The 21,398-nt window shown below is 33.7% G+C and overlaps 1 protein-coding gene across 6 annotated transcripts in view; it reads left to right on the top strand.

Annotated features, from left to right (window-relative positions):
• The window catches only part of hlk (hulk), a 315,193-nt gene that overhangs the window by 271,753 nt on the left and 22,042 nt on the right, over positions 1–21,398 (top strand). For all 6 annotated transcript variants that reach the window (XM_089106231.1, XM_089106234.1, XM_089106233.1 and 3 more), the window contains 6 exons: positions 1,846–1,986; positions 6,080–6,271; positions 10,653–10,790; positions 13,197–13,382; positions 15,180–15,311; positions 20,017–20,199. In XM_089106231.1, coding sequence (XP_088962357.1) covers positions 1,846–1,986; positions 6,080–6,271; positions 10,653–10,790; positions 13,197–13,382; positions 15,180–15,311; positions 20,017–20,199 — 972 coding nt within the window. The remainder of the gene's footprint in view (positions 1–1,845; positions 1,987–6,079; positions 6,272–10,652; positions 10,791–13,196; positions 13,383–15,179; positions 15,312–20,016; positions 20,200–21,398) is intronic.

Here is a 21,398-nt window from a genome sequence, read left to right as displayed (position 1 = left end):
ACTATTTTGTTGGGTCAGTGGCAGGACCTGTGCCCTTCAGCTGACTATACTTTAGAGTCTTGGTTTCGAAAAAAAAATTGTTTATGTGACTGACTGACGTCACACGATAGACATTTACAGAGCAAAAAAGATACATGATATTTTTGCAATGACGTCATATATTGTATAAAATTCACTAGAGTAAAATATACCTAGAGGTGTATCCTAAAAAATTACTAAAAAATAACCGACCCGTAAAAAATTACCAAGTTAATAGCCTTTAAAGCTTCCTTCTGGTGAAAACACGTAAAATTTTGAATAATGAAATTTAAATACCACGAGGGGCATCAAAATTTTAGAAATGCCTAGGTGGGATATGGCCCAGCATCGTTTGGACGAATGGTTTTGGTGATTAATTGTCATTGCTCTTGTAATAAGGATTTAAGAGGAAAAAATATTTCTATGGGGATTTTTGAGCGTTGAGTGTATTCTTGGCTGTAGGTATCTGAACAGAGTATACCATAAACGTACCACAAGTGGTATATGACACCTCACTATAATATTTGATGCCTAACAACTGGTTCTGATTGGTACAATGAAGGTCTTAAGAGTTTTTTACCTTATAAAACTTATATAAAAATTATGAAAAGTGAATTCCACCTTTTCTTGATTCGTGTATAAGGCGGAGAAACCAGACCTTTTAGCTCCTTTATTAAGCTTCTTTTTAGTAGATACAACATAGTGAGGAAATACCACGCCTTTTACGTCATTTAAGCCAGTAGCCATGCTTAACCTCTAATCGGGTATTGCTTAGAAACCAACAATACCAACATGAATAAGAAAAAATATAATTGTGTTTTAATTATTAGTTTTGCCTTAAACTTAATGATTCTTATAGCCATTATTCACCATTTAAGTCAAGAAACGACACCAATTTCAATTTTGAATTCATTGCATTTTTCCTACATTGATAGCTTTTCAACGTCCGATAACCTCTACTCAAAAGATATTAAGAAATGCCTTGCGATTGCCGACTCTGGCGCTTGCCAGAAGGGATGGACTTATATGACAAGGGAGGGATTTGGAGGGACTAGAATCTGTTGATTCTATTCAATCGAAAGAATCAAGAGAAACACACTGATAATCACCATTGCCATACGAGCGTGCTAGTCATGGACTCTTAAAGCAGACGATAAACGTCACCAGATTACATTTAAAGAAAATTTACTTCGTCCTATTGCTACTATTACGTACCTGGATCGAAATCCCAATATTAAGTTATTTGATAGCCACAAGATCAGATACACCATACTTGATGAAATTGACAACAACAACCTAGGCAGCTAGGCCATATTCAACGAATGGAAAATTTATGTCTTTGAAAAATGGTCTTGGATGATCACTTGCATGGTTCTCCCCCCAGAAACTGCCCACTTTAGAGATAAAAAGATAGCTTCTCAACACTTTACCTGCCGCAATTACCACGCAACCACCACATTAATAACATAGAAAACTAAGACGCTATCGTAGTAATAAGAGGCAAACCGACCTTCAAGCACGGATCGAACTTAAATCAAGTTGTTCAAGTGAAACTATCATATGCCCCTTTTTTCTTTGCAGCTTATGCTCATGCACCATCCGTATGCACAAAAAAAGAATGTATTTTAACATTATTTTAATTTAGATCCTTTTATTCTTCTATGCTCTTTTTTATACTCTTTTGTTTGCCTCCTTAAGAAATAAATTAATATTTGTGCTGGTGTTTTTTTTTTATAGTTCTGTTTTTTTTTCTTTAGAAGGCGTGGAATTTTGTCAAGTAGTTGGCACTTTTCTTGGCTCTCCCATGAGAATTTTTTTTTCTTTTAGGAGATCTTGATGATGAGGAGGAAGTACTCGATTGGCTAACTGACCCTGATACCTTGGAACTGGCCGACAGCATTGAAAGAGTTAATAGGAAAATGTTCGAAAAAATAATGTCCCGATCAGATAGTTTGGTTGCGTTATTCTGTAAGAAGCTTTGACTTCTCTCTCTCTTTTTCTCATTTGACTGGGTTTACTTACAAACCCACAGTCAATTTGTAGGTCACGATTGTGGTCCACGCGTCTTATTTCCGCATCCTCCTGGTCTCGCTTTTCTCGACCAGTGCGCTTGCGCACTGTAAAGATTTTAGAAGCTGTATAAAATATCTCAACATTGAAACTAACGGTTTCATAAAGTTCTGCTTTTTTTTGGTGGAAAAATATACTTTTTATTACTTTTGTCTTCAGCTGCCTTATATCTTTCAGTGGGTGTCAGGTTCATGGCAGAATGAAACCTTGGCTTTTCTTAAATATACAAAACTTTTACCATATGTTAAGTTATTTGTGTATTTTTAATCTTTGAATGGAAAGGCGTTGCTAACTTGGTATTTGGTATTATTTTTGTGTGATTTGTCGGCAACGGTTGGTTCATTATGCCTAATAAAGTCAATTAAAAAAGGAAGTTTTGCAGAATGTCTAGGGCCATATTTGGCTCATTAGACTCTCCATTTCTCCTCGAATGTTTCATAATCTCTCCTGGATTCTGGCATTTTAGTAGTTTGTTTTTATCTATGATGGGGAAAGGGTTGGGGGAGCCTATAGGAAAACTGTATATCTTTGAAAAGCCATGCTTTAATTCTATTTGGAACCTTGCACCTATTGAAGATTCTAAATTAATTGTAGGGAAAAATAAGAAAAAGTAAATATTTTTACATTACATGTAAATATACCTATCTATTCTTGGGCCTTCTTCATGTAGAAATGACGAAACTTATAGACAAAATTAGAATATCTATGAAAAAAACAAGCTTTCGTTCTATCTAAATGCTGAAATCTTATTGAAAACTGTAAAGAACTTCATGAGAAAAGGGTGGTTATTTACTAAAAAGTTTAGATTTTCATGGGACTGATGGTTTCAATGTTGAAACGTTTGGCACATTTATTAAAATTTTCACAGTGCGCAAGCTCAGTGTTCAAGAATAGAACCACCAGGTGGCTATTTGATTAAAATGACTATGAAATGTTTGGATCACATTCACCACCCTGAATCTAAAATTTAAATACGAGAATCTGCTAATTTGTTAAGTCTAGTCTGAATTATTCAAAACAGAAAAACGTAAGAAACAGATTTTTTTTTATAAATTAGTCAAGTGTGGGGAAAAATATTATTTGTTTATTTGGTAGTTCTAAACCCTTTAGCTATCTCAAAATTTTTGTCATTAGTATTTTGGTCATATTATTCTAAAATTCTATTTTTTGTGACATGAAATTGCAGACACTGGCACTTGAAATGGGGCGATTTCTTTTGTGAATTCAAAAAGGCCCTAGAATCCTATTTCTGATATCCTATGATTATCTGGAACCCACTATGTGTACATACGTACTTACAAGAGAGTACTTACTTACTATATACGTAATTAATAGAGAATATCTGAAAGCCCTAACAGTTTTCCTACAGCCTCCCCCCTCACCCTATTGAAAGACAATTAAGTGTATATGTACTGCAGCTATATATGTATGTTTCTCTGCATATATATATCTATCACTGATACTTCACATTACAAAATTTAATAAAACAGTAAATGTCCTAATGATCATAAGCCTCTCGAGATCTTTGATTCAAAATTTAGAGCAAGGAAGGAAACATGGACGCCCATATGGGGTCAGGGGGGGCTCTTGCCCCCCCCTGGCTGAATGATGCTGCCTTATTTTTATATTTTTGTTCTGAGATTTCTATTAAATAGCATTAAAAGTAGCAATTAGACGAAGTTTGCCCCCCCCTGGAATTCAGCTTATGGGCGCCCATGGAAGGAAAGCTCTTGTCTTACCATTAGATGAGTCTCTTTTACATCTGGGAATATTCAATTAAAACCACTTTGAGTGTCCTTATTGACATTGATGCTGATTGCAAGAAATGTGCAAGCTAGAGCCTCTAGGATAAACCCATCTGCTAGTAATTAGATCAGACATTTTTAATGATTTTTCTACCTTACCCCCTTTTTAGTCATATTTAGTATCTTTGATTTTTTTAAACAGGGAATTGAAGTTCTTGTCTTAGATGGATTTTCACACAAATTTGAATTCTAAATAAAAATAAGCTAAAGTTTTGTTAAGGCAGCGATGTGCGTTGCAATCAATCTGATAGAGTTTTAGAATTGCTTGAAAATATTCATGATGAGACTAAAGCTTCCGTGATATACCTGTTTACTATAGAAAAGATGATAGAAGAGATCAGACAATCGAAATTTTTTCTACCCATCCCTTTCCTAGTCAAACGTAAGGATTAACAGGGCCCTATCCAGAATTTTAGTTGTTATTTTTTTCTTTGGGGGGAGTACAAATAAATTTAAAAAAACGCGTCAAAAATTTGTTTATATGCATTTTTGTTATGTTTTTACAATTTGGACAATTTTTTTTGGGGGGGGGGGGGTTAAACCCCCAAACTCACCCTAGATACAGCCTTGATGGTGAATGACAAAGTTAGAAAAATGTAGTTTGTCATGATCATTCCTTTTGATTCTCCACGAAGTTCGGATCATTGAATAAAAGGTCTTATCTTGTCAATATTCGATTAAAAAAAAAAAAAAACTTTTTTCAAGTAAAAGTAAGAAGTAACATAAAACTTAAAAAACAGAAATTATTACGTATATGAAGGGGTTAGTCTCCTCCTCAATACCTCGCTCTTTACTCTAAAGTTTTTTAGTACTTTGAAAAAGCTTCTTATAATTGAAGTTAAATGACCCTTGTGTTCCAGGAGTCGTTCTTACAGAATTTGGACTAAGTTCAAACTTTAGCGTAAAGAGTGAGGTGTTAAGAAGGAGGCAACCCCCTTCATATATGCAATAATTTCTGTTTTTTCTAAGTTTTAATGCTGCTCTTTACTTTCGTTAAAAAACTTGTTTTTTATTAAATTTCTGATCGTTTTTTAATAATCCCGGGAGATCTGGCCCCCCCTCAACAGAGAAATACCATTCCCACGGATATATCTTCTAGACAATTCAATGCCAGTGAAAATTTCCTCAGGAAAATTATCCTTAACGACTCCACTAGTAAAATTGAAACGGAAAAGAGAAAGCAAGAAATATAAAAAGAATTTCGTAAAGGAATCCTGACAAATTTCCCCAGTATATAATTTCCCCTGACAGGTTCACTCCCTGGAAACTTCCTTCCCAATGGAAAGTTACCCCGTGAATAAAAAACACAACAGTTGTTTTTCATCAGGGGCTGTGCGGGGGGGGGGGTCATTTTATATCTAAAGGCATAGTTATTGGGCATTTCAACTATGATGAACAAAATGGCTCGTCTTCCTACCCTAAAATGGATGCATGCTTCCCAATAACAAATACTATGCGTAAACAATGGGCAAATTTTATAACTTAAAGGCCTTTCCCCTAGGGCTGTGGGACGGGTCATTTTGTATCCAAAGGCATAGTTATTGGGCATTTCAACTATGATGAACAAAATGGCTCTTTCATAATTTTAATCGGACGATTTTGGGAAAAAGTGGGTGGGGTGGGCCTATTTGCCCTTCAATCTTTTTGGTCACTTAAAAAGGGAACTAAAACTTTTAGTTTCCGTTTGAATGAGCCCTATCGTGATATTCTAGACCCACTGGGTCGACACGATTACCCCTGGGAAGAAAAAAAAACAACAAATAAACACGTATTCCTGATCTTTCTTCTGGCATAAGAATATAAAATTCCACGTTTTTACAGGTAGAAGCTTGAAACTTCTACAATAGGATTTTCTGGTATGCTGAATCTGACGATGTGATTTTCGTTAAGGTTCTATGACTTTTATGGGGTGTTTCCCCGTTTTTTCGAAAGTAAGGCAAATTTTCTCTGGGTGAGACTTGTAACCTTTGATGAGTAAGACTACACTTAATGAAACTTATATATCTAAAATCACCATAAAAATCAAATTCTTTTGATATACCTATTGATATAAAAATTCCGCTTTAAAGTTTTGGCTACTATTGAGCCAGATCACTTCTTACTTACAGTTCATTACGACGAACTATTTGATATAGATTTTATAGAGCTCGGCTTGTTAAACAAAATAACCTTGAATTTCTTTATAGACAATGACGTGGATTGCAAGCAATGTGATAAGGTTCTGGAAGAGCTTGAGAATATTGATGACGAGGCTAGGGCTGCTGGAATTGATTTTGTGAAGCTAGATGACAAAGAACTAGCACGGGACGTAGGAGTATTTGCCTTACCAGCTGTTGTTTTCTTTAAGCCTGGACAAAGTGATCCAGTAATCTATGCAGGTACTTGTCTATTTGCTTTCTTTCATTTAAAAATTCAATTCTTAATCTTGGTTCTCTAAAGCTATATGGTGTGCTCTCCTTTTGTTATTTCCAGTGTAATATCTGCCTCAAACAGAGTTTGACATAGATTTTTGTCCCGATCAATATGGCATGTGCATTAATTACCTTCATCAAGAAACATTTCTTGTAGAATAGTATTTATCAAAATATTTTTGTTTTGAAAATATTTTACAATTTTTTTTTATTATTTTATACAATCAACTCTTAGTAGCGGCCTAAAATGAATTCTTTTAAAGTCTTAAATAGTCTTTAAAATTTTAAACAGTCTTATAAACGAAAAGTAGTTACATTTGACAAAACTAAGCAAAACATTGTCATATAATTGCTGGTGCTCTGAATCGTGCTATATAAAAAAGAATTTTTAGTTGCGGCAAAATTAATTAGTTTCTAAGAGGTTTGCAACCATTACATCCTGCCATCTACATTTAGTGTTCCGAAAATGATCCTAAGTCCATTCCCAAAAAATGTTGAAACTTTTGACCCAAAACACTATTTTTATGGTGTTTAGAGTCCCTTATGCTCATAAGACTGGGACAGGGGCTGTTTGACCAATAGTTATTGTATTTCTTTTCTGTTTTATATTTGTTTATTTTTTTTGTTTATTTTTGTGAAAAAAATTTTTTGTGCTATTACTTGTTGAATATTTTTTATGTTAAAAGGTCGTTATTAGATTAAGCCAACCACAAGACTCTTTACTTTTATGTCGGTTTTGAGTTATTTCTATAGTGTGGTTGTGTTCTATATTTTTAGATGAAATAATAAATGTCTGAATCTGAAAATCTGAATCTGTTATATATCTTGTATATCCTGGCAAATATTTCTATCAACTTGCTCATAACGGTTGCCAAACTGTAGCTTGCCCTTAAACCCAACAACTAAAAGTATGTTGTTCATCATAACATTTACATATTTGTTGAATAGTTAATTTTGCAAATTATTTATTTTTGTTTAAACTTTTAATTTCCTATTAAAACTAGTTTGTTAAAAGGATACAATTCAAAACAATTTAATTTGATCTGAAAATCTTTGGTATTTGAAGTTTCTTATATTTATAATTTTTGAGATTTTTGATCTATAATTATTGATATTTTGTATTTCTTATTTTCTGTGAGTTTACATATTTACACTTTTCTTTTCTTTAGAATAAAAAAAAAAAAAACTAGTGATACATCCTGAAAAATATTGTAACGAAATTATTGCAACAAAAATTACTGAAGAGTAATGCATCAATTACTTACTGAAGATTAATTACTTAAGATTACAGAAGATTACTAAAGACTAATTACTGAAGATTACAGAAAAATTACTGAAGATTAATTAATCCAATTAATGCATCATTAATTAGTGGTTTATCTGTTTGATATAAGCAGGGTGGTTTCCACAGTGGTTTGTATAAATAACGGTTGCTCTGTCTCATAAGTTGTTTTATGGGTAGCCTACCCACTAATATTTGGAGGAGGCTAGGTCTCAGGATTTATTTGAAATAGAAAAACGGAGGCCAGAATAAAGTTTACAAATATGAGCACCTGAGAAGTTACACCAGAAAGTATAATTCTTTTCCCGAGTCTTTCAGAATATTACTCTTTTCAATCATTTTAGTTCTACTAGGACCGAAGGGAGGGGGAAGACAGTTTTGGAAGACTGAATGCAGAAAGTAAGATGTAATGGTTGCAAACCTCTTAGACCTTAATTGATTTTGCCGAAACTAAAAACTCTCTTTTATATAGCACGATTCAGAGCAACAGCAATTATATTCATTAGATTTCATTGTACTTGCAGTTGTCCGTCATAATGTATACATGATCCTTAAATATTATTTTTTGTTAAATTACTAATTTCTTGTTTAAATATTGATTCTTTATAAAAACTAGTTCATTCGAGAGATAGGGAATAAAACAGTTCTATTTATTTTTAAAGCTCCAGAAAATTGTGGAAGTTTAAGTCCCAATGTGATCCCATAATTTCTGTTCTTTTCAAACAGTTCGTGGTAACGAACTGTAAGTAAGGAGCGACCCGGCTCAATAGTGACCGAAACTCTAAAAAACAGAATTTTGATACAAACAGAAACATAAGAAAAATAAGATTTTAATGCTAATTTCAAATATATAAGTTTCATCAAGTTTAGTCCTACCTATAAAAAGTTACGCGCCTGAGAAAACTTACCTGATTTTCGAAAAAAGAGAAATACACCCCCTAAAACCCATAGAACCTTAATGAAAATCACACCATCAGATTCAGCGTATGAGAGAACCCTACTGTAGAGGTTTCAATCTCCTATCTGCAAAAATATGGAATTTTGTATTTTTTGCCAGAAGAAAGATAACAGATGCGTGTTTTTTTTATTTTTTCCCAGGGGTGATCGTATTGACCCAGTGGTCCTAGAATATCATGGGAAGGGTTCATTCAGACGGAAATTAATATTTCTAGTGCCCTTTTACGTGACAAAAAATGGAGGGTGACTAGATCCCCTCCCACGCTCATTTTTTTCCCAAAGTCACCCGATCAAAATTTTCAGATAGCCATTTTGCTCAGCATGGTCCAAAATATAAAAACTATGTTTTTAGGATAACGTAGTCCCCCAAAGTTGCCGGGGGGAGGGCTAAAAGTTATGAACTTTACCCAATGTTTACATATAGTATTGGTTATTGGGAAGTATACAGACGTTTTCAGGGGGGATTTTTTTCTGGTAATGGGGGGGGGGGTCGTGGTCTATGGGAGAGGATCTATCCATGGAGGAAGTCTTCATGAGGGAAGGGACATTGCTATGAAGGGGGCGCCGGATTTCCCAGCACTATTTAAAAAATGATCAGAATTTAAATAATAAAAAAAAAATCAACTGAAAGTAAGGAGCAACATCAAAACTTAAAACGAACAGAAATTATTACGTATATGATTGGGCTCGCCCCCTAGTCAATACCTCGCTCTTTAAGCCAAATATTTTTTAGTACTTTGATAAGAGCTATTTATTCTAATTAACGGCCTTTGTCATTAAGGGTCCATTTCTAAGGAATTGGAACAAAATTCGAAGTTTAGCGTAAAGAGCGAGGTATTGACTAGGGTTCGAATCCCCTAATATAAGTATTAAAAATATATGAATAAAGAAGTTCGTTACGTGTGTTAATTCGTAATTTACGTATATTTATTACTAATAAAAACGTTCCTAAGTAAAATTAAACAACTTTCGAGAAAGCCATTTAACCAAATAAAAGTAAAATCAATATACAAATTTTGTTTTAATTATTAATGTACGATGAGCAAAAATCAAAACCTGCATTAATTCAAAAATGTTTAAAAACTAATTAAAAAACCAAGTTTTTTTAACTGAAAGTAAGGAACGACGTTAAAACTTAAAACGAGCAGAAATTATTCCGTATATGAAAGGGGCTGTCCCCTCCTCAACATCTCACTATTTACGCTAAAGTTTGACTCTTTCTCACACCTCTATTTTTTTTAACAATAAAAAACTTTAGCGTAAAGAGTGAGACGTTGAGGAGGAGACAGCCCCTTTCATATATGGAATAATTTCTGTTCGTTTTAAGTTTTAATGCCGCTCCTTACTCTCAGTTAAAAAACTTGTTTTTTATTTAATCCAGTTAAAGCTCTATCCTTATTTTTCTTTCTTATGGTAAACAATTTTCGGTGGTTATTTGTAATTTCCCCCTTTTAAGCCAAAAATCAGATAAATGATTATTAGTTAGACGATTCTGAATTAGAAATTTGTATTTTTTTTCAAAAAGAGGGGAGGTGTAAAATTTCCAGGGGTACTTGTGTGATATTCACCCTACCTAATGTTCTTCTAATATGTTTCTCTGACACTCAATCCTAATGAAATATACCAATGTAAGATAAAAATGTAATTTTTTTGAAACAATTTTTGCTATGCTTTTGCACATTAGGGGGGTTGGGGGTAAAATATAGCGGGTCTACATGCCTAATGTATTAGGTACAATTATTTTGCAAACTATGTAGTACGAATCGTTTTCTGACTTCACACTGTCCAAATACTTTACCCCCCCCCCCCTCCTAATATGAAAATATATAATCCAAATTATATATTTTCCATCTATTCTGTTACTTATTTTTATCTTGTCTCACTCTAAGCTGAAAGAAACTAATGAAAAAAAACAACGGTTATATAAAGCGTCAATGAAGAAACAACTTGAGTGGTAGAGGGTTTATCATACAAGTGCCATTTGAATATTTTTTTCAATAAGGGGGGAGGTGTAAAACTTCCAGGTATCATTTCCTGTCAGGCTCTTAAGGGCATTTTCAATATGACTGATTTATAACAGAAAAGTTTATTTTTGCTTTTTACCTTTAGGTGACTTAAAAAGTGAGGAACGACTATTAGAATGGATGATAATCCAGAAAGACCCAACCTTAGATCAAATTGAAGAAATTGAAGGACAAGAGTTAACTGATTTCATTAGAAAGAAGGAATTCATTTCTGTGTTTTTCTGTAAGTTTTCAGTATTTTTATATATCATACTTTTGTGCAATATTGTCACCCCAAACTTGTTCATAGCAGAAAGCTTGAACTGCCATCAAAAATGTGGAGGGAATATTATCCCCTAAACAATCAAGTTATTTACCTTGTTTCCTTTTACTCTTAACAGATCTTGTTTCAAATTTAACTGTTCGGTACTTCAGAAGAATGGCGTTTAAAAACCTTTATTGTGGTTCCGTATTGATTTGAATTTTAATTAATTAATGAATTAACTAAGAACAAAATTCTTGCTTGGAATATTAGTAACGCCGTATGCCATAGTTAAGCAAAAAGTGTTTGAGTTTTCTTATTATATATGGTCAATTTTAAATTTTAAATAACTTTTTTTTCAAGTCAAAGTAAAGGTTGATATTAGGACTGAGACGATTCTATATAAGATGAGAACTGCCATCTTCTAATTACTACCCTCATCTAATATTTAATACTCGCTTCTACCATTAGAAAAAAAAATACACATTTTTGCGCGTTAATCAATTAACAGAGATACTGGCAATATAAATATTGATACTATTTATGATATTGTTTTAAAAAATGAACCCATATTCAAAAATAAAATATTGCAAAATGTTCCAGGGGTTACTTCAAGTAACAACCGTAAGCGAATAGCAACATCAAAAGCTTTGCATAAAATTATGTCGCAATAATATATTCCTATTTAATTGGTTATTTTAAAAATGTTAGTCCAGTTACTTTTGTGGTTTGATGAAGGTGGCTACCAATTGTAAATGACAAGTAATTGTATATTATATATTTTAGTTTAGTCTACTTTAGTTTTAAATATATTTCTTAGTTATATTTTTTAGTTTTAGTTTTTTTTTCTACACTGAAGACGCCTTGTTAGATATGGGCGAAATATTCGTTTGATTCTTTTTGTTTTCTTCATTTTCATTTACTGGCCATAGGTCCGTTTGTCATCTTTATATTCATTTCTTTGTGTTTTTTGTCATGGATGGGCAGTCCAGCTTTATATGTTTTATTCGTACTACACCCCCGAAGAAAACATTGAGGCCCATCACTGCTTCCCGTTCAAAAATTGATTTTCCTTGTTGCTCATGATGGGGGAATTTAATTCTCTAATTTAGTATTTTAGGCTATGAATTCCAATGGTGTTTTCACTTCAAGCCGTGACTTTGATCCAATAGGTTTTCACGTTGATCCGTGACTTCGATCGAATAGATTTTCACTTTGATCCGAGACGATTTTGACGATATTTCGGGCTATTTTTGAATGCTCATAAATTTGTTTTCACAATAAACTTTTACCGTTAAAATCACCGTAAATAACAATTACCGTTCCTAAATCAGCCTCAAACAGCAATTTATCTTTACCGATTTTTTTTTTTTTTTAATCAAAATGGTTTTTAAATTTTTGAATACAATAGACTAGGGTTCATTCTTTACTAGGTTGCATCTGAATCTGCAGCCACGATTGAATTATGCAACCTTGAGGCAACCATGGAACCTTGGAACCATGAAGCACGGAGAAGAAAAACAAACTCAAACGTAGAGAGTGGGGTGGGGTAAGGGGGCAGCACTTTCATTACAAAAATTATTACTCTTTTTGTCCTAGTTTTAATATTACGCTTTGCTTTCAGTTGAAAAAGTTTATTTATTTATTTTGTGTTCTTTTCCAATATCCTATTCATAGTAATACAAACATTATGAGGACTTACACTCCTCAAAACCCCTGCTCTTTATGCTAAAACTTAACTTTCGTACCACAGTCATTCGATAACAAGGGCTTGTTTACGTAAAATTTGAGAGTTGAATGGTATAGTTGAAAATGGCGAACTATTAAAACTTTTGGAGCCAATTAAACCCGTGAAATTGTGGCATAACACCACATTTTTCATTTTACTTTTCACTTTGCTTTTTTCATTTGTTTCCTTTTACTTACTCTGAAGATGTTTCCACGATTCTACGAAAATCTGTACCGTGTCTGTTTTAACAATGAGTAGAATTGATCAGCCAATCTTTTAAATCTGATGACTCCCCCCCCCCTTCTAACAAAGCTTGGACCCTCTCATTCTGGTGCTCTTATAAATTTTTTCTAATTTGTTGAAGCCACAAGATTTAGCTGACAAAAAAAAAATTAAAATCTCACAATGCCTACTCTTTGAAGGTAATGACAAACATGAAGGCAGTCCAAAGTTATTGAAAAAAAAGGTAAGGTGAAGTTCATACCAACTCTCAATTCTTACCATTGGAATAACCATTCAGAGGCTCTTAGAATTTGAAAGTATATCTTGTCTTGTTGTTGCGAGTTATTATTATTTCGTGTCTCCTTATTCTTTTCTTTAATTCGTTGTTTTTCACCTCAAGTACTCCACCAAAGTGATTATCCCTGCTTTTCTTCCAGACAACGAAGAGGACTGTGAAAAATGTACCGAAGTTTTAGAAGGATTAGAAAATATAGATGACGACACCGATCGACATGGCATTCAAATGCTCAAAACAAAGGACACAACTATTGCTAAAAATTATGGCGTAATGGACTTTCCTGCTCTTATCTATTTTGAAAACCAAGTGCCATCTATATTTGAAGGTATATTTACCTTTTTGCTTTTTTAAAAAATTCACAAAACTCCGTTGTAATTGATGTAATAAAATTCATACTATAATTTGTATTATTTAGTTTTTTACCCACTAATAGCAAAACAACTGGAATAAAGCATAGAAAGAAAAGAAAAAAAAACACATAAATAAAGAGAAAAGAACATCATTATTACGAAAAATCTTATAATTTGAAGATACTGAAACGGCAACTCCCACCCAAATCTTACGGCTTTGCTGCATAGCAAAGCCGTAGGGTGTTTTGTCACCTAGTCTCTTTAAAATATACATTTTACATTTAGCCATCTGTCCTTAGCCACCAATTTAAATTTATATATATACATATATATACATAATACTGGATTCAAAAATAAAGAAAATAAATAAAATTCACTGCACAAAAAAATAAATTAAGAAAAAAAATATGTATATTTTATATATATATATATATATATATATATATATATATATATATATATATATATATATATATATATATATATATATATATATATATATATATATATATATATATATATATATATATATATATATATATATATATATATATATATATATATAATATGGATTAAAAACAAAGAAAATGAATAAAATTCACTGCACAATAAAATAAATAAATAACTATACCAATATCAAACAGCATAAACAACCGGATGAGACGGAGATGTAGGCCCATGCTCAAGGGTGCTTCAGAAATTAGTTCCTGTTGATGATGGCATAGAGTACACATAATATGAGTAGCACCAAGCAGAGTGATTAATTTCTATTCTGGTATTCTGGTAAATAAAGAAGAAACTGGCAATACCGAAAATAATAACTACGGGTTAAAATGGGTTTAGTTGTCTAAAACAAAATATTTGTTCTTATTTGTGAAATAAATCATTAAAATAATACCAAAATGATAAAGTTTCTATGTTTTTCTTTACCTTTATTTGGTAAATTCTCACTTAACCCACAACTAAAACTCTTTAATACCACATAACCTTTCTTTTCAGCCTCCTTAAAGGTCTAATGAGACTTTAAATTCTATATCCGTTATGAAAATTCCCTTCTTTGCTATAATTTTACAACTACAATTCATAATTTATATAACTATAGTTACTCACGAAAATGTATTTTTTTTATAAAAACTTTTTCTTTGTCATGGACAAACTAATCCTTCTGTTTGGAAATAAGATCTGATCATTATCATCAATCAAAGCAAACAAATTCGTGGGTTATAAGAAAAATGTATATTATATAGCTCAAGGAATTACGATTTTCTATAACTGAAACACCTTAGTTTATATTTATGTAATTGGTAAGTTTCTGTAACCCTCACAAAAACCTGTTAATTTAAATACATAAAGAACGAACAAACAAGGCTAGGTCAGTAAGTATAGCATCAGACTCCCTTTATCAGATTTGCGGGTTCGAGCTCGTTAGAAATTTTGTTCTGACGGTAAAAAGTATAATGTTAAGAATATGTTTTCTTTTGGTTAAAAATGGACAAAAAATTGAAATTAAAACTATATTACATGAGCAGATAGATAAAGAATTTTTTTTTTATTTTTAGAGGTTCAATAGCAGGAGGATTTTCTCTTTGTAAATGAATATTTCAAAGTTTTAATTAGTCGACTCTGTTTTGCCTTACGGCTGGCTGATCAAGTTGAGACTTTTAGAGACAGTTATGCTGGTCTGGTAGAGGGGGTAGAATAATTTTTCTCCCACAATTTCTTTTGTTGGATGTTTCATATTAGTTTAAATGATAATTTTGATCTTATCCTAGGAGATTTAATGGCAGAAGAAGAAGTTCTACAGTGGCTTGTTTTACAGAAGACGGAAGACAGAATAGAGCTGGTCACCAGAGGAATACTCGAATCTCTTTTGAATGACGTACAGTATCTGGCAGTATTCTTTTGTATGTATAGAATTTTTTTTTTTTTTGTATAACTAAAATTTACCTATTTCTTTATTATCTTTAATGAAAGAAAGCAACTATTCAATTATATGTTAACAGCAAAATTATAATATAAAATAGGAAGGACTTACCTCATAATTAAGGTTCAAAGAAAAAAAAATTGAGGTTCATGAAATGAAATTAAAGAGTGACTTAAACTTGACTTACCTAAAGCATTTGCTCTACAATATTGCCATCGTAGGATAGCCAGAAGTTAGCATTGTTAGACAACTCCAAAGCGGCCTGTCCTTGGGAGAGCTGGAATTCCATTAGGGGCAATGCTTCAGGTAGTGAGTCTACTAATTTTAATACTCAACCATCTTTTGTGTGGTCTTTCTCTGTGGTGATTCCAGCCGTTTGCAATTGGTTAAAAATTGAAGATGAGTCGAAAAGTATTTGAGTGGGCAGTCGAAGTAAATACCAATGTCGTGAGCGAGACTTGAGCTTGTCAGACAGCGGTCGCAATTGAAAGTATTTGAGAATCTCCAAGTATTAATATGGTCTTAGACCTGTTTACTTTTAAACGTAACTTGTCTGTGGCAGCACCAGGATCTCCAATGCAGTTTAAAATTGGCAGGAAATAATAATGCAACATCACTGTGAAAGTTGACTCGTGCCAGACATCTTCCAGCACAATGCATGCCAAGCAGCTACACGAGCAGTGTTTTGTTGTGAACATGGTCTTTGACGCAGTTGCACAACTTGGGTGCCGCAATGTTACGGAATACATCATTTATAATTTTGATAATTAAGAAGGGCTAGCCATTTAAAATGAAAGCAATTCCGGTGTTGTAGAACATATTTTTTTTAAATTGAAAATTTTAGTCTACCCATCAGATTATTGAACGATCATCCTTATTGGCTGTCTGTTAACAGTGTTAATGGCGAACAGGAAATCAAACGACGGTTTTTCTATACTATACAGTTTTATCGACCATCTGTCTAATTTTATGGATTTATGGACTTGCTGTATGGACTCAGTAGTGGAGCAACCTGGCACAAACCCACCTTGCTGGGGGTGGTGGAGAGAATAGAAGTAGCTATATGCTCACTTGAAGAGCTGTATGGTAAAGATTTTGCTAGATACTGAGAGCAGAGCTATGTCACAATAGTGGATACCTACTGTTTTGCCTTCTTTTTTCTTGTAGACTGGTACAAGTTAGCCAGTCTTGTTGTCTGATAGAATCTTTACAGAGTGTCACACAATACACAATTCTTAAAGATTTCTGACGTAGAGCCGTATATTCCTGACACTTTTTGTTATTCAGCCTTAGCAAAGTAGTTTCAGTTTCATCTGCAATAGAATCAGTCCCATAAGTCATAGCATTGGCTGCTTCAGCAGTAAATTGGTCGTCAATTTTGTTGGGTGGCTCTCTGAGTTTAGAAGTTTTTCGGAGCAGTATTTACGCTTGCGGAGGCACTATGATTCGTCTCTGGTGTTCTGCCAGAGACTAATATTATCTGCCCTGCCGTTCTGGAGGTGTGATGCTCACTGAGTGTGTTGACTCGAGAGCTAACGAAGGATGTTGTATGTGGCTTCTATTTCTTTTTTCTTGTTGGTCTCTTAAAGCTTGCACCCTTGTTGTGAATGAAGTTTCTGTGGTCTCTGTGTAGAATTGTGTTGAACGCTTTGTTTTAGTTACCTTTATGCTGCCATAACCCAGCGAAAATGGGTTTCTTGTCTGTGATCAATAATGGTGAGAGATTCGGTGCCGATCCAGTCTTTACAGCAATTGTAGCTGTAGATTTCAGCAGTGCTAGCTGTAGATGCAAGAACATTAAGACTTTCAGTGAGCCTTCACTATCATCAGACTGTTCATGGGTTTCAAAAATTTTGGATACTTTGGTTTATGGTCGGTGTTCCCAAGGTTAGAAACGTGAGAGGTGTGAAACCTCTCACATTTTTTAAAGTCAAAATCCTACAGTCAAAATCCTACAGGCTGGATTCGTTTGAACCGCTAGCATTCATATCTCTTCAATGGGCAAAGAAGTCACGGAGAGTTTCTGAAGAGGGATGAATTAAAAATAATCAAAGGTAACTACATTTTAATAGCTAAATAGCTTCTTTTCAATAGCTAAAAGAAGCTTATAACCAGGTTTTTTCAGCGTTGGGATGTCCCAGATGGAAACACTAATGTTACTTTCGTCAATGATATTCAGGGGGGATTGTTCTTTGGTGGCCAAAGTAGAAGAGATATGAGACAGTATATCTTAGGCTGAATCTCTGGATCTACTCGTAGTAACAAGTGTTCCAACAGGAGGGCTGCCGATCAAACCGTCCTAAGCGCATTTGGTTCTCCGGTGTGGTTAGGTACTGTGGTATCCAAAGGCACTAGTAGGTTGTTTTTCATGCGCCAGTTTTCATGGCAACTAAGCCAGTTTAGCAGAGCATTTATTGTTGGTTGTTGATACCCATTTCCTTTAAACCCCTCTTTATGTTAAATAACATAAAAAAAATTGAAATATTCAAAACAGGCGTTAAAATTATGTAAAACATAAACATTAGCTTAGGAAATGGAATTTGAATTTTGTTGACAATCTGACAGATCCAATCGAGAATCTTAACTGTCAAAACTGTGTAAACTGTCGTTCCTTAAGGATTCAAACGATTTTACGAAACCCATAAATTCCCAACAGTTGCTTTGAATGCGGAAAAAAGTTTTACTGTGTTGGCTGCATCCATGTATAAAACTATTTGCTTTTCAGAGAAGATTACCGTTCTGATGCTTTTCATTTTGAGTTGGTGTCAAAAGTAAATTCTTTAGACTTTTTTTCTTTTTTGGCTAACTCAGAAAATTTGCCAAAGATTGGGGACGCGGTTTTATGTTACTCTGGTGGCTTTTTGCTACGGTGAATTTGTTAGCACTAGTATATCTAAATTATTTATTCCTTAATTCAATTTGAATAAGTGACAAATGTTCATATAGTGAGCCTTCTGATTAACAATGGATGTATTAGGAACTCAATGAATGACTATACTTACACGCACGATTACACCCTCCCCCAAAATGGGTGCAAAGGATCCTGTATGCGTCATATCAACTGGAAGGACTGTTCACGTGACAATATATGTAGTGGTTTGACTAGATGGAGTGCGCACAATTGGACAGGAGGTGGTATATTGTCATGCCGGTCTAACTACAGCAGGATCTCCCTAATTGATATAAAGTTAAGATTCTTCGCCATTATACTGTTCAGCAGATTCTGCAATGCCGTGACAGTAGAACAAAACCTAACCAGGGAGGTTTCAGATCGGGGATGAGCTGTTCTGACCAGACATTCAACTTAAGGAAAATTCTGGGTCACAAATTTAAACACCAGCAACAGACGATCACAGCTACTTGTTGACTTCATCTGCTGTTGACTCACTGATACAAAACACCTTGCAGGACGCTATGAGGGATGATGAACCAAGTTTTTTCGCACCTAGTCAGGACTTATCCCATTTGTATACTGAGTCAGGGATTAGCTCAATTTTGCATCGAATTTGAAATTATCTCGCTCTTGCACTGATTCAGGTTTTTTTTTTATCAGGTTTGAATGGGCTACATTTTTGTCCTCCAATTATGTCCACTTAAAATCCACATTCCTGCTTTTCTGCCAAAATATTTGGGGTGGATGGAGGACTGACTGGAGGGCTCAAAGACATAATCTATACATCCATTCATATAGATTTAATTTCCTTAAATGGTGAAACGTACCCATTTTTTTTTAACATGTGTAAGGGTTAAATAGACAATTTTTAAGATTTTGAACCATTCTCCTTCGGGCTGCATGGGTTTGGTCCCAAAGGGCACTTTGTTTGTCTTTCAATCATTTTGAGCGAAATTGACGTTCTAAAATTTGGATATAAATGCTATTATTAGGGTGAACAAGGGTGCCCAGTGGTAAAAAAGGCACTTGTGGAAGCTTTATGCCCCCTGGTCTCTTTTGAGTTTGAAAAAGAAATTAGGATTTCGTTTATCAGTTTTAATGAGCCTCTTCTCCTCATCAAAACTTCCCTACCAATTATTCTATACGAAGCGGCGAGGAAGAAGAATAACGCATGGGGATCACATTATTGTTTACTTTGTGAAAACGACCGTGTTGACTCCAATGAATTAGGTTGATAGTAACTTAGTGGGTAGCAGACTAAAAACATACGTTATCTTCACTTCAATGGGCATGAAGAAATATGAATCTGACAGTTCTTTTTTTGTCTTTGTTTTATTTTGATACATGAATAATGAATATACTACCCATACAACTTATTTTGAAAAAGGCCTTGGAACCAGGCCCATAGTTGAAAAAAGAACTCCAGTTATCAAAAATTGCTTTGATTTAATAAAATTTGTTTCAAAATTTTTTTCGTAATTTAAGCCATAATAGACTCAACATTTATTCATAGTATTTCATTTCCATCTTTGGAACTTTTACTTCAATCATTGTCCCTGAACTCTGATAACTACTAAAAAAAACTATTATAGTAAGAACTTCTAAGATTTATTTTTAATACATAAAAACCAACACCCTTCTCAAATATCAGTACTTTGAGAATAACCTAAATTTCTAAAAATCGATTGTAGAAATTGATTGTGAAGTTTTTAGCGTATATTTTGATGAAAATAACATGGCTAAGATTTTTTACGCTAAGTCTTTTATACATTAAATTAAAAATTTGTTTTAGATAAGCAGAATTGTAAATCATGTGAGCAAGTGCTTCAAGAGTTGGAGAATATAGATGACGAGTGTGACAGATATGGAATCCAGATGGTAAAGATAATGGATACACAGTTGGCTAAGCGATATGGCATCAAAACCTTCCCAGCCCTTGTTTATTTCAGAAACGGAAACCCACTTCTATATGACGGTAAGTAAACATTACCCTCTGATAGCAGACGCTGGGGTATGGTGTTATTTTTTTCTTAGATAATAGTGACATCTAGAAAAAAAAACTTTTCACCTTCTTAATCCATCTCACATCTATTCACACCTGAAACCATTTCAAAACTACGAAGCATTTAGGGCAGCATCGCAATCTCGTCAGCGCTGCCACGTTGAACACGAAAATTAATAACTGAATCTAATTCGTTAAGTTTAATAACACTTTCAAGGGCTATAATGAAAGAAAGGTTGAGATGGCTAGGCAAGTTGTTTGGATGAACGATGACAAATTGCCGAAGATTGTCCTTTTCGGCCAACCGTCTAGGGCTGAATGGACAGCAAGTCGTCCTCGTCTGGGGTGGAAAGACGTCATAAAAAAGATTTAAATTAAACGGGAACTTCCTGGGAGGATGTAAAAAGGGAGGCTTTGAATAGATTGGGATGGACGAGGAGCGTGCGTATCTGTGTTGGCCTCAGGCAGCTTGGTGCTGTGGTGAGTTGTTAGTAGTAATAGTGGTAGTATTGATTCCTAAGGACAGCTACAGCTTCAAAGAAAGCTATAGCTTTTTAGCTATTTGGTACCATATTTTTCAGCTAATTATTTGCTCATTTTTCACCTACGCTTTTTCTTTAAGTGTGATACCCACTACTACCCACTACCACACAACTGCAATGTGAAGGCCGTTGTCATGAAAAATTGAACTTCTGATTTGCTCCTAGATTTTTTTAATTATACATTGTTATGTAAGTTTCTTTTTTTTCGATTCAAACAATGATATTTTATTTTCACTGTCCTTAGTACATTTAATTTTAATTTACAAAAAAAAACTGAAGTAGTTTAGAGCAACCTCCCCCCAAAAAATAGTTTCTTTTATTTAATAAGAAAATTTCCTGTTTTTGCATGTTTTCCCCATATTTACAACATATTTAAAAAAAAAATGCAAACTAAATCTCCAAAATATGGTCCAGTATCTGGATATAGCAATAAAAATACCCTTTAGGCTGCTTAAAATCCCTACAAATGGGGATCAATAAAAAAAGATTGTGGAAAACTTTGGGCAACGGACAATGAACAGTTTTATAAGCCAATTTTATTATCTTTAGTCAACTATATATCAAGGCATGTCTTTTGGGCTTAAATATTTTGGGCAAAGTACGTCTTTTGGGTATAAACAATTTGGGCAA

This window comes from Artemia sp. Qi Xiang Cuo, chromosome 20, assembly GCF_049724085.1.
Source record: "Artemia sp. Qi Xiang Cuo chromosome 20, ASM4972408v1, whole genome shotgun sequence".
Taxonomy (NCBI): Eukaryota; Metazoa; Arthropoda; class Branchiopoda; order Anostraca; family Artemiidae; genus Artemia; species Artemia sp. Qi Xiang Cuo.
Note: the sequence above shows the minus strand (reverse complement) of the source record. Positions and strands in the feature narration are given on the sequence as shown.